Source organism: Lynx canadensis, chromosome A3 (assembly GCF_007474595.2).
Source record: "Lynx canadensis isolate LIC74 chromosome A3, mLynCan4.pri.v2, whole genome shotgun sequence".
In the NCBI taxonomy this organism is placed as follows: Eukaryota; Metazoa; Chordata; class Mammalia; order Carnivora; family Felidae; genus Lynx; species Lynx canadensis.
Genome location: NC_044305.1, coordinates 24,268,514 through 24,282,019, shown reverse-complemented (window position 1 = coordinate 24,282,019; position 13,506 = coordinate 24,268,514). Strand labels below are relative to the sequence as shown.

At 37.7% G+C, this 13,506-nt stretch overlaps 1 protein-coding gene across 3 annotated transcripts in view; it reads left to right on the top strand.

The window, feature by feature from the left end:
* The window catches only part of ITCH (itchy E3 ubiquitin protein ligase), a 144,712-nt gene that overhangs the window by 83,852 nt on the left and 47,354 nt on the right, over window positions 1-13,506 (top strand). For all 3 annotated transcript variants that reach the window (XM_030309756.2, XM_030309757.1, XM_030309758.1), the window contains 3 exons: window positions 9,062-9,219; window positions 10,568-10,757; window positions 13,037-13,132. In XM_030309756.2, coding sequence (XP_030165616.1) covers window positions 9,062-9,219; window positions 10,568-10,757; window positions 13,037-13,132 — 444 coding nt within the window. The remainder of the gene's footprint in view (window positions 1-9,061; window positions 9,220-10,567; window positions 10,758-13,036; window positions 13,133-13,506) is intronic.

Sequence of the window (13,506 nt, the reverse complement as noted above, 5' to 3'; positions counted from 1 at the left end):
GGCTATGATTGCTGTAGGTAGTGATTTCTCTCATGGATCTGGGCAAAGTAGTAACTTTCTGGAAAGGATTAACCATTCTAGATGCCATTAAGAGCATTTGTGATTCATGGGAGGAGGTCACAATATCAACATTATCAGGAGTTGGAAAAAAAATTTTTCCAGTTCTCATGGGTGACTTTGAGGGGTTTGAGACTTCAGTGGAGGAAGTAATTGCAGATGTGGCAAAAATAGCGAGAGCCAGAATTAGTGGAACCTGAAGATATGACTGAATTGCTGCAATCTCATGTCAAAACTTAAATGGATGAGGAGTTGTTTCTTATGGATGAGTTCAAGAAAGGGGTTTCTTAGGATCAAATCTATTCCTAGTAAAGAAGCTGTGCAGATTGTCGAAATGACAAAAAGGATTTGGAATATTACACAAACTCAATTGATTAAACAGCAGCAGGTTTTAGGAGAATGGACTCCAATTTTGAAAGAAGTTCTACTTCAGTAAAATGCTATCAAACAGCATTGCTACAGAGAAATCTTTTCTGAAAGGAGGAATCAATTGTTGTGGCTGACTTCATTGTTTTCTTAAGAAATTGCCACAGCCACCCCAACCTTCAGCAACCACCACCACCCTGATCAGTCGGCAACCATCAATATCAAGGCAAGACCCTCCACTAGCAAGGAGATTAAGACTTGAATCACATTCAGTGTGGATGATGGGTAGGATTTTTTTAGTAACAAAGTATTTTTACATTAAGGTAAGTAAAATTTTTTTTAAACATAAGGCTATTGCACATTTAATAGACTGCAGTATAGTGTAAACATAACTTATATGCACTGGGAAACAAAAATATTGACTTTATTGCAGTGGTCTAGAACTGATACTGCTGAGGTATGCCTGTATAGGCTCATAGAATCCTTCTGTGGAGAGGAAGATCTCTAAAAGTATTTGGGGCATTGGCATGATCAAAACTCCATAGGAAATTTATTTTATTTGGTAATCGTGTATAGCTTGTATTATCTGGTGGCGAGTGAAGGTGGGGAAGACCTATGTGGGAAGTTGTATAGTAATACAGTGAGCAATAAGGAGGGTTAGAACTGGGGCAATGGTGGTAGAAGAGTAGGGAGAGAATGTGGAAGTGAAATCAGTGAGACTTAGGTATTAAGCATCAAGAGGAACAGGAGAGAAGAAAAGTCAAGTTGCCTGGGAGGATAGCAGTGCCACCATAGAATCAGACCATGAGAGGAATACTAGCCTTACAATTGGAGAATTATTCTAGATCTCCTGCATTTAGTTGATAATTTGGTACCAGAGGATGGGAATGCAACAAGGATAAGTGATTGGATTTGGGAACCGTTTTAGAGATGATCTTTGAAATCATAAAATTTGAGACTCTAGGGAAAAATTCAGAACAGAACCATAGGAACCTATATTTAGTGGGAGGAAGACAAATTGAAGAAGAGATGGTTAGAAGTGGGCATACAAGATTAACTCGAAGAAGTTAAGAGAAAATGGTTTTAAAAGATGAGGTAATTGGGGCACCTGGGTGGCTCAGTCGGTTAAGCTTCTGACTCTTGATTTTGGCTCAGGTCATGATCTCACAGTTCGTGAGATAGAGCCTCACAATGGACTCTGTGCAGACAGCTCTGAGTCTGCTTGTAATTCTCTCTGCCCCTCTCTTTCTCTGCCCCTTCCCCCCTTGCACACGCACTCTCCCAAAATAAGTAAACCAACTTAAAAGATGGAGTATTTAATGCTGTCAAATACTGCAGAAGAGAATGAGATACTAGACTAATTAAGCCAAGGAAAACTGGCTATATATGGAAAAAGAAAAAATCAAGTTAGAGCTTTATCTTGTCCAAGATCAGAGTAGATTCCAGGTTGACTTTAAAATTGAGTTCAGAGGTGCTTGGGTGGCTCAGTCAGTTAACCCAGCTCTTGGTTTTGGCTCAGGTCATGATCTCACGGCTTCATGGGTTTGAGCCCCACATCGGGCTCTGTGCTGACAGCGCGGAACCAGCTTGGGATTCTCTCTCGCTGCCCCTCCCCCCATTCATGCTGTCTCTGTCTCAAAATAAATAAACTTAAAAAATTTAAAATTGAGTTCAAAAAAATTAAATTATAAAACCTTTAGGAGAAAATATGAATAGTGAACTTATTTCTGAATAAATTTGATTATATAGGAATATAAAACTCTTCTGTGCATTTTATGTCCCAGTATGTGATCTATTCTGGAGAATGTTCCATGTGCACTCAAGAAGAATGTGTATTTTGCTGCTTTAGGATGAAATGTTCTGTATATATCTGTTAAGTCCATCCAGTCCAGTGTGTCATTCAAAGCCATTGTTTCCTTGTTGATTTTCATTTAGATGATCTGTCCATTGCTGTAAGTGGGGTGTTGAAGTCCCCTACTATTATGGTATTATTATCAATGAGTTTCTTTATGTTTGTGATTAATTGATGTATATATTTGGGTGCTTTCACATTTGGAGCATAAATGTTTACAATTGTTACATCTTGTTGGATAGACCCCTTAATTATGATATAATTCCCTTTTTCATCTCTTGTTAACAGCCTTTATTTTAAAACCTAGATTGTCTGATATAAGTATGGCTACTCCGGCTTTCTTTTGGCGACCATTAGCATGATAGATGGTTCTCTATCCCCTTACTTTCAATCTGAAGGTGTCTTTAGGTCTAAAATGGGTCTCTTGTAAACAGCGTATAGATGGATCTTGTTTTCTTTTCCGTTTTATTACCCTGTGTCTTTTGATTGGAACATTTAGTCCATTGATGTTTAGAGTGAATATGAAAGGTATGAATTTATTGCCATTATGTTGCCTGTAGAGTTAGAGTTTCTGGTGGTGGTCTCTGGTCCTTCCTAGTCTTTGTTGCTTTTGGTCTTTTTAGGGTTTTTTTTGTTTTTGTTTTTTGGTTTTTTTCCCCAATCTTTACTACCCTGAGAGAATCCCTGTTAAAATTTCTTGCAGAGCTGGTTTAGTGGTCATGAACTCCTTTAGTTTTTGTTTGTCTGGGAAACTTTTATCTCTCGTATTTTCAATGACAGTCTTGCTGGGTAAAGAATTCTTGGCTGCACATTTTCCCGATTCAGCATATTGAATATATCCTACCACTCCTTTCTGGGCTGCCAAGTTTCTGTGGATAGGTCTGCTGTGAACCTGATCTGTCTTCTCTTGTAGGTTAAGTACTTTTTTCCCTTGCTGCTTTCATGATTCTTTTCCTTGCCTGTTTTGTGAATTTGACTATAATATGCCTTGATGATAGTCGGTTTTTGTTGAATCTAATGGGAGTTCTCTGTGCCTCCTGGGTTTTGATGTCTGTGTCTTTTCCCAAGTTAGGAAAGTTTTCCACTATGATTTGCTCACATACACCATTACCCCTTTTTCTCTCTCTTCATCTTCTGGGACTCTTATGATTCCGATGTTTTTCCTTAATGAGTCACTAAATTCCCTAATTCTTATATCATGCTCTTTTGCCTTAGTCTCCCTCTTTTTTTCTGCTTCATTATTCTCCATAAGTTTGTCCTCCATATCACTGATTCGCTGCTGTGCTTTATCCATCCTTCCCACCGTGGCATCCATTCAAGATTGCAGCTCAGTTACAGTACTTTTAATTTCATCCTGACTAGCTTTTACTTCTTTTGTCTCCACAAAAAGGGATTCTAATCTGTTTTCAACCCCAGCTAGTTCCTCTGTGTATTTTCAAATATAGAATTAAAAGCGGATGACAGATACTTAACCAATATGAAAAGCGATAAATTGATATCCTCAGATTATAAAAGGATCTTACAAATAATAAGTAGAACTATTCTCTTATAACAGAAGAATGTATAAAAGATGTATACAATTCATGGAAGAAGAAACTCTAATGGCTTATAAATGAAATATTGTTGAACATTAACATTTTTATTTACCAAATTAGTAAAGACTTCAAAATATTTAAATACTTTATGGTGAAGTGGACATTTTCATAACTAGCTGATGGGAGAACAGATTAATTATTATCTTTGAAAATATTTTTAGTAATATTAAATTAAATATTAAAATATCTTCAAGATATTTGTATACTTTAACCCAGGTGTTCTATTCTGACTTTCTGTAGGAAATAGGAATTACCTCCTCTTCCCCCACCAAAAGAAAAGAAAATGATTAGATGATATTTCTATGTATTAGAATTTTCTATGGTCATTAGATATTATAAATGTTTTTTTAATAATTTGGGGAAAATGCCCAGTATATAATGAGTAATAAAACAAACATTTGCTCAAGATAGGAAACATTGTATGATTACATACAGAGCCGGTGAAATAGGACTGGCAAGAGATAGTTCCATGTCTTAATGGTAATGATCTCCAGAAGGCAGGACTGAAGGTGATTTTTATTTTATGATTAGAAGTTGTTTTTCACTTTGAAAAGTGAAAGTCTTTGAAAAACTAAAATATACTAAGTTCTTTAATAGCATAAATACAAAAAGTTATAATGAAGGAAAAAAGAAAGACTCTGTTTTGAAGAGCAGTTAGGATTGAGGAAGTGTTTTAGGTTGAGGGGTTTGATTGTGTTTATGAACCGAGAGAAAAGATCTGGAAGAAGGAAGATGATGGAAGATAGAAGAAAGGTGTTAAATGATGATGGAAAGTCCTAGAAGATACAGGCTGAAATCAAAAACACAAAGACAAATTAGCCTTGAAGTAGTGAAGAGACATTTTTCCCCCAAGAGGGGAAACAAATAAATGAAGATGATAAGAGCACAGAGAAATTTTTTTTGATTGATTTTTCCTTTTTTTAATGAAAGTTTATTCTTAAATGTACAATAGGAACTAAGACAACACTTCATCCTAGCTATAGTTGGCAATAGATGCTGTAACAGACAGGGAATTCAGATGTTTAAACAGGAATAGAATTAAGGAACACCATTGCCTCAGGCACAAGAACAGGTTACTTTTTGTCAGGCTTCTTTCCTTTTTTTCCCTTTTTTGTTTAAGAGTTCAAGCAGGGGACAAGGTTGTGGGGGGGGGGGGGGGGAGGGAAGGGGGAAGGATCTCAAGCAGGCTTCACGCTGAGCGTGGAGTCCTACATGGGGCTCAATCCCACAACCCTGTGATCATTGACCTGAGCCAAAATCAGGAGTTGGAACTCAACTGACTAAGCCATCCAGGCTTAGAAATCTTTCCAGATTTCTTAATTCCACCTGTGGGCCCTTCCCTGCAGCCTTTGATTTTAGTTCCTTGAGTTTCTTTTCTTCTTTCTGTTTCTGCTTGAGTGTTTTATCTTCCTTGTTCATCTTCTTGGGCTGTCTCAGGGGCTTCTGCCACCTTCTCAGCTGGACATGGCACCTACCTCCCCTTTGAAACAGAGAAAGTTTAAGGTAGATGAGACAATTGAAGGATAGCAGATAATCATCATGTTAGGGAAGAGGCAGGATGACGGTCATCTACAGATTGGAAATGTGGTCAAAAGTAGATTTAATATGTAGAAAATGGTTGATTTCCAAGCAGTATGTATAGTCCAGTTGAAGTTGTTAAATAAGGTCAACTGTAGCTTTTGTCTCAGTCTCTAAAATGAGCAAGCTATAGGAAACTGATGCCTGCCAGTATAAAAAGATGGAGACTGAAGAAATAGTTTTAATTTCTTTTTGTCTTTTGCCTAAGTCTCTTTAATTGTACAGCACCTAGTAAAAGTCCTTTGCCCTACCAAATTACTATTAATTTTTATTAGTATTAATTTTAATATTAATACACCAATCCCAATGAACCTGTGGTGTAGGCTGTCATAGTCCTCTGTCATTTCCAGTTTTTTAGCTCCTAGGAGATTTGAGCTGTGATTTCTTCTTTTTAACAGGAAAAAAGGTGCTCACTTTGGCGGCACATACACTAACAGGAGGGAAGAAAAGACTTTATCTTATTAGACATTGGTAGTGAAAATCTACAGACTTTTCTTTCTTTCTTCTTTTTTTTTTTTTTTTAATTTTTTAATGTTTACTCAGTTTTGAGAGACAGAGAGCAAGCAAGGGTGGGGCAGAGAGAGAGAGGGAGATACAGAATCTGAAGCAGGCTCCAGGCTCCAAGCTGTCAGCACAGAGCCCGATGCAGGGCTCGAACTTACAAGCTATGAGATCATGACCTGAGCCAAAGTCAGATGCCTAACTGACTGAGCCACCCAGGCACCCCTACAGACTTTTCTTTATTGGGCACAGTGGGAAATTTATGAGGACCTTTATAGAACAGTCTACTCCTTTAATTTGGTATTTTACCTAGTTTATTTACTCTGCTAAAATAGACCTGATTTTGCACCTGGAACATTATTTATTATTACTTGTTGGCCCCTGAGAATAGTAGTAGAAAAAGTAAATGAAGGATTAGTTGTAATGAAAAGATTGTTTGGGGTTAGGGGATGTTGGACTATAGTGAAGGAATGAAAGGTACTAGGAGAAGTAGTACCCTGGGATGGAACCCAAGTGGGACTTGAAGAGAGCTGATGGACTGTGAATATAGAGTGGGTTAAAGACCATGATGAGACTGAATCAAAGATACGGTGGGAGGCAGGTAGAAGAAGTAGAACGTTGTAGGTAGAGAGATTTGTGAGTTTAAGACCTAGGAAGGAGGAACAATTTCTAAGTATCAAGGATATTTAAGGAGTCATCCTACTACACAGATTGTCAGATAACTATATTGAGAAACTGAGGCCAAGGTGTTAGAAGAGTAAACAGCATGGATGTTGAAATCTCCAAAATTTTAATCCTCAACCCCAGGATATTGCATTTTTGAATCCAGTTTCTGGATTTCCCCTTTGTCATAGCAGATTTACCTCATGTCCCGAATGTTTCTCCTTCCTCACATATACCTGAAACTTGACTAGCACTGACGTGCATGGAGATTTAAGTACCTTTTCTTTGGTCAAATAACTTCTTAATAGCAGAGCCAGAGCTAGAAACCTCAATTTCCCACTTTTGGTCCATTCTGCCATTTGTTGTGTACCTTCTAAAAGGCATTAAGAACCTTAATTAGTTCTTAATATTTTTAAGAACTAACTAGTAATGTGTTGAAATAGTATGGAGAGGCAATACTCAGAGTCTTAAAGGGGTATGCTACTCAAAAATGGGTTTGGAACTCAGCACCTAGGGGTAGAGGAGCAGTGTCAAAGCTGACTCTTCCTGCATTCAGTTCATATTCTGGGGTGACTTGGCCTTCCTGTAGGAGTCAACACTAACCAGGTGCTGACTGCCCGTTACTGAGCTGTTCCTTTTATTCAAAATAAGCATTTGAGGGGCGCCTGGGTGGCTCAGTCGGTTAAGTGGCCGACCTCGGCTCAGGTCATGATCTCACAGTCTGTGAGTTCGAGCCCCGCATCGGGCTCTATGCTGACAGCTCAGAGTCTGGAGCCTGTTTCAGATTCTGTGTCTCCCTCTCTCTGACCCTCCCCCGTTCGTGCTCTGTCTCTCTCTGTCTCAAAAATAAATAAACGTTAAAAAAAAATTAAAAAAAAAACAAAACAAAATAAGCATTTGAGGCACCCACAAGGCAGTCTTGTCATATCTTACTATTCACACAGATCACCTGGGGATCTTACTGAAATTCTAGTTCTGATATAGTGGCTCCTGGGAGAGGAGTGCAAGATTGTGTATTTCTTTTTTTTTTTTTTTTAACGTTTTTGAAATGTTTATTTATTTTGAGAGAGAGAGAGTGAAGAGGGGCAAAGAAAGAAGAGAAAGAATCCCAAGCAGGCTCCTCACTGTCAGCATGAGCCCAATGCAGGGCTTGATCCCACAAGACATGAGGTCATGACCTGAGCCAAAATCAAGAGTCAGTCACCCAACCAGCTGAGCCACCTGGGCACCTCAAGATTGTGCTTTTCTAATAAGCCTCCTGTGTATTGCCTTTGCTTCTTTTCCATATTTTGACTTCCATACTTTGAGTAGAAAAACCCTAAAGAACTTTAGGGGAGGGGCACCTGGGTGGCTCAGTCGGTTAAGCAACCGACTTCTCAGGTCATGATCTTGCGGTTCGTGAGTTTGAGCCCCGCATCGGGCTCTGTGCTGACAGCTCAGACCCTGGAGCCTGCTTTGGATTCTGTGTTTCCCTCTCTCTCTGCCTCTCCCCTGGTTGCTCTCTCTCTCTCTCTCTCTCTCTCAGGAAATGAATAAACATTAAAAAATTAAAAAAACTTTAGGGGAACATAGTTTGAATATGATTTAATATGTGGTCATGCCTCTCAATATTAATTTCTTGAATTGATTAGATATTACTTTGTTCAGGCTTATTCTGAATAATTAATACTGTAGTATGGATTGATACTGCATAGTGGTTTGCTGCTTACCAGATAGTAGATAGCAGAGCCTTAGCTGAGGCTTCTTCAAACTGTCTAAACTAACGCTCTGCTGTCTAATTCATGGCTAGGTTTCCCTGGGAAAAGTAATCAAGTATATTTAGCTGACAGTGGTAAAAACTTTCAATCTGACATTACTGTCCTCCCCTCTCTTTTTTTTCTTTCAATTTATGTCATTGCTTTGAAGAAATAACACCTCCCTTTTAAAAAAGGTCTGTGGGCACCTCTGTTCTAATCACTAATTTTCAACATTTTGTATACCGTTTTCTGGGATGGAAAGAAAACACCTTGTCTCTGGAAAATAAGTATACTTCTTTCTTCTGCCATAAAACAGTCAACCCTACCCTAAAACTGAAGAATATTAAGGGCCAATGGAAACCAGGAAAATTATGGTGACATTATCTGGGCTTGAAATAAAATAGTGCCCTTTCTAAGGCATTGGGATTTTGAGAATTTGACTCTGTTCCTGCTTATACAGGGCCTCCAAAGACTTAATTTGAAATCTGAACCAGCATACCTAATAGTTTTGAAGAGTCCCACATGTTTCTGTTGCCCTTAGGCAACTCCTCACTCTTGCTGCTGGGTGGGCTCTGAGGGTTACATATAAGACTCTACCCAAGGGCTATTCACGTACTTGATAAGGCCGGCCAGAAATTTTAAGTTTTGGTCTTGTTTTTTATTAAATTCAGTGAACATTCATTTTCCCCTCCCTTTCCCCGCTTCTTACCCAGAACAAATCCAAATGGATCAGATGAACCTGAGGATTCAGGGGCTGGTGAAAATAGGAAGGTCAATGGGAATAATTCTCCATCACTCTCAAATGGCGGTTTTAAACCTTCTAGGCCTCCAAGACCTTCACGACCACCTCCACCTACCCCACGTAGACCAGGTGTGTATTCCAGCCACACACTAGGGATGTAACTGTCAGTACTGTGATTATAAATAACGTTCTGTTTGGGAATTGATCCTCAGATAAGAATCAGGAGACTCTTTCAGGTTGGTTTTCTAGCGGTATTTTTATATTTAAGATTTTGGCCCAGAATGATCTTTCTGTAGGAAGACAAAGGTATGCTTTTCCATAAGTTTTTCTTCTAGGGAAAATCTGTTGAGGCAAGTGGTTTATTGAAAATGAGAAATAAAATGAGAGCCCTATGTGCATTATTCATATTGTCAGGGATCTAGTTGCTTTTCTCATTATATCCTTTAAAAAGACAATTAGTAAATGGTGAGTAACCCAACAATGCTAAATGATATTCAGATTTTGAAGCAAAATTTATACAACCAATGAACACATTTTGTGTAGTAAAAATGTTAACAGCTCTAGGTAGAATATCCATTTTCCCTGATTAGCCAGAATAGAATCTTTAATCATTTATTATTTCCCTCTGCTAGTATGTGGACAGGGAATGTATAAAAAATTAAACCAAATATTATTAAAAAGTAAATTGGTTGTCTACAAATAATTTTCTTTTTAATGTTTATTTATTTTTGAGAGAGAGACAGAACATTAGTTGGGGAGGGGCAGAGAGAGAGGGAGACACAGAATCAGAAGCAGGCTGTAGGCTCTGAGCTGTCAGCACAGAGCCCAATATGGGGCTCGAACTCATGAAATGCGAGATCATGACCTGAGCCAAAGTCAGATGCTCAACTGACTGAGCCACCCAGGTGCCCCTACAAATCATTTTATTAAAAACTTTGTTTTTAATTATACATCTTCCCCTGTTTGGGGTAAAAATTGTGTTAATAATATATTCCCAGTCTTTAAAATCATATACTACTTTGTCAAAATATTGGTGACTTCTCCCGGTAATTGTTTTGTCAGGTATTTCTTGAAGATATACTATGTACAGTGCTATTGCTTAATAGTCATAACATCAAAAATTGGTCTTTGATATGCAGGGTTTCATAGAAAAGACAGTTTTAAGGATCTGAAAAATTACTAAATGAATTTATAACACCAAGGGATACCAATGCTTTCCTATTCTAAAAGTTTTTATTTCTGTGGCATCAGGAGATCAGAATTTGCATGTGCTTCATAATTAGTAAAGAGACATGGAGTAGATAGAACCCAAAAAGTTATTTTAAAAAGTTGATTTTATTTAAGTTATTTTTACCTACATGTCCACATCTTAAATTTTCTGTGTCATCTGCCTTTTAATTTTTTTTAAGTTAAAATTCTATCCTGAATTTAGATTTCTGAAAATAAAAGATTGTTGTTTTCCACAAATCTTTTATAGCATCTGTCAATGGTTCACCATCTGCTACTTCTGAAAGTGATGGATCCAGTACAGGCTCTCTGCCACCAACAAATATAAATTCAAATACATCTGAAGGAGCAACATCTGGATTAATAATTCCTCTTACTATATCTGGAGGCTCAGGCCCTAGGCCATTAAATACTGTACCTCAAGCTCCCCTACCACCTGGGTAAGTAGCTGTTTTTTGTTAACATTTGTTTGCTTTAGGCTTCTGCATATACTTATTAATAAGGAACATAATACTGAACTTCATTCTTTAAAAAAGCATCTTCAAGCAGTGGTAACTGGTTTTGGTGGGTGGGGGGGCTATATCTAGAGTCAGACTGGACAAAAAAACCTCACCACATTAGCAGTCATCCTCCTCCTCATTTCCAGGGCATACTTTTTTATTTTTATTATTTTTTTTTTATTGAAGGACTCTAAACCATAGAAAGTTAACTAGTGCCAAGTAATAGTCACCAAATTCAGATTGTTTTCTCTTTGACAGGGAAAAAAAAAACCCACTTCTTAAAATACTTTTCGACCGTCATAAAGTCATTATGGCAAAGTAGTAATAATTTAGGAAACTGATGGGAATACAAGCTGGTGCAGCCACTCTGGAAAACAGTATGGAGGTTCCTCAAACTAAAAATAGAACTACCTTACTACCCAGCAATTGTACTACTAGGCATTTATCCAAGGGATACAGGTGTGCTATTTTGAAGGGACACATGCACCGCCCCCCCATGTTTATAGCAGCACTATCAACAGTAGCCAAAGTATGGAAAGAGCCCAAATGTCCATCAATGGATGAATGGATAAAGAAGACATGGTGTACCTATACAATGGAGTATTACTCAGCAATCAGAAAGAATGAAATCTTGCCATTTGCAACTACGTGGATGGAGCTGGAGGGTATTATGCTAAGTGAAATTAGTCAGAGAAAGACAAAAATCATATGACTTCACTCATAAAGTCACATATGAGGACTTTAAGAGACAAAACAGATGAACATAAGGGAAGGGAAACAAAAATAATATAACAACAGGGAGGGGGACAAAACAGGAGACTCATAAATATGGAGAACAAACTGAGGGTTACTGGAGGGGTTGTGGGAGGGGAGATGGGCTAAATAGGTAAGGGGCACTAAGGAATCTACTCCTGAAATCACTGTTGCACTATATGCTAACTAATTTGGATGTAAATTTTAAAAAATAAAAAATAAAATTTCAAAGTAAATAAATAAATGGCTTATGGAAAAAATAATTTAGGAAACTGATAAAATTAGTACTCGTAACCCCATTTTAATCTCCACTAATTATTTTAAAAATTAATAATACTCTAGTAGTTTATGTACATATATACATTCTGACATTCACATTAATCCAGAGCTTGGAATCTAATTAAAGTTAATTGGCTGATAAATTAATAAACCCTTATGAAATTTTTAATTGCTAAACAGGTATTATTTGTCTGCATAGCTGGGCCATTTTCCTTTTGCAAAACCTACACGGGAACCCAAATTAGAAAGTTATTTGTGCAAGGGATTACCATACAGAAACTGGTACTCTCCAAAGTAATTGGTACTTTTTTTTTCCTTTTAAGTTTGTTTATTTATTTTGAGTGTACACACTTAAGCAGGAGAGGGGCAGAGAGAGAGGAAGAAAGAATCCCAAGCAGGCTCCGTGCTGTCAGCCTAAACCAAGAGTTGGACACTTAACCCATCGAGGTGCCCCTAAAGTGATTGGTACTTCTAAGCTGTGATGGCTTATTCCTGTCTTCCTCACTTTGGGGATTAACATACCAAGGAGACTAGAATACCCAGATTGACTTTGTCTGTTAAACTATGCAGAGACACATCTGATAAAGTCTTAGTTTTTGATTTCAGTTCTTCTGGAATGCAAATAGTACTTTGCCCTTGGCTCAGTCTTTCTTCAGATTTCATAACATTAATTACAAGCACTTTTTCCCCACTAAGTTTTGCACATGCCATGATCAGACTGAGATAGACTTTATCTCCTGAGTGCATCTACCTCAGACCTCTTTAGAAATACAAGGAATATGGGGCGCCTGGGTGGCTCAGTCGGATAAGCGTCCGGCTTCAGCTCAGGTCATGATCTCGCGGTCTGTGGGTTCGAGCCCCATGTCAGGCTCTGTGCTGACAGCTCAGAGCCTGGAGTCTGTTTCAGATTCTATGTCTCCCTCTTCCTTGACCCTCCCTGTTCATGCTCTCTCTCTGTCTCAAAAATAAATAAATGTTAAAAAAAAAAAATTTTTTTTTAAAGAAATACAAGGAATATCTTGAGCAGATACTTCTGCAGAAGAAAGCTTACTTTGTCATCCTCAGGATTCTTTTGGTATCTTCTTTATATATTGACATACTTATTTTTCTCAGTTCTTTAATGTGGTCATATAAGAGAAAAAAGCAAAGACAAGTGCTATAGCAGCCTTTTAAATTTTGTGTTTAAGTTGGGAGCAGAGAGTGGACCAGCATGGGCGAGTTTACTACGTAGATCATATTGAAAAAAGAACAACGTGGGATAGACCAGAACCTCTACCTCCTGGGTAAGTATCTGAATTAAGGAAGAAGAAAAGTATTTATTTAGAACTATGGATATCTGTACAAAATCTTCCTTATATCCCTACTTTTCCTCTTCCTTTCAGCCTTTTCTGTATCCTCTTTGTGTTGTGGTAGATGCAACTAGAAAGAAGAGAGAGAATTGACTGAGCATGATGATGAGCATTGAATTGATTTTCATTCATTTCTGACCTCAAGATTCTATAGGTCTTGCTATTTCCAAGTTTTCCTTTCTATACTTCATTCAAATCACAGGGTTTTAGAATTAGTTTCATCAAGAGTAATTATTTAACTGAGTAAGAATCATATCCCCTATCATATATATGAAGATAAAGGCTATTAGTATATAATAGTGAAGTAA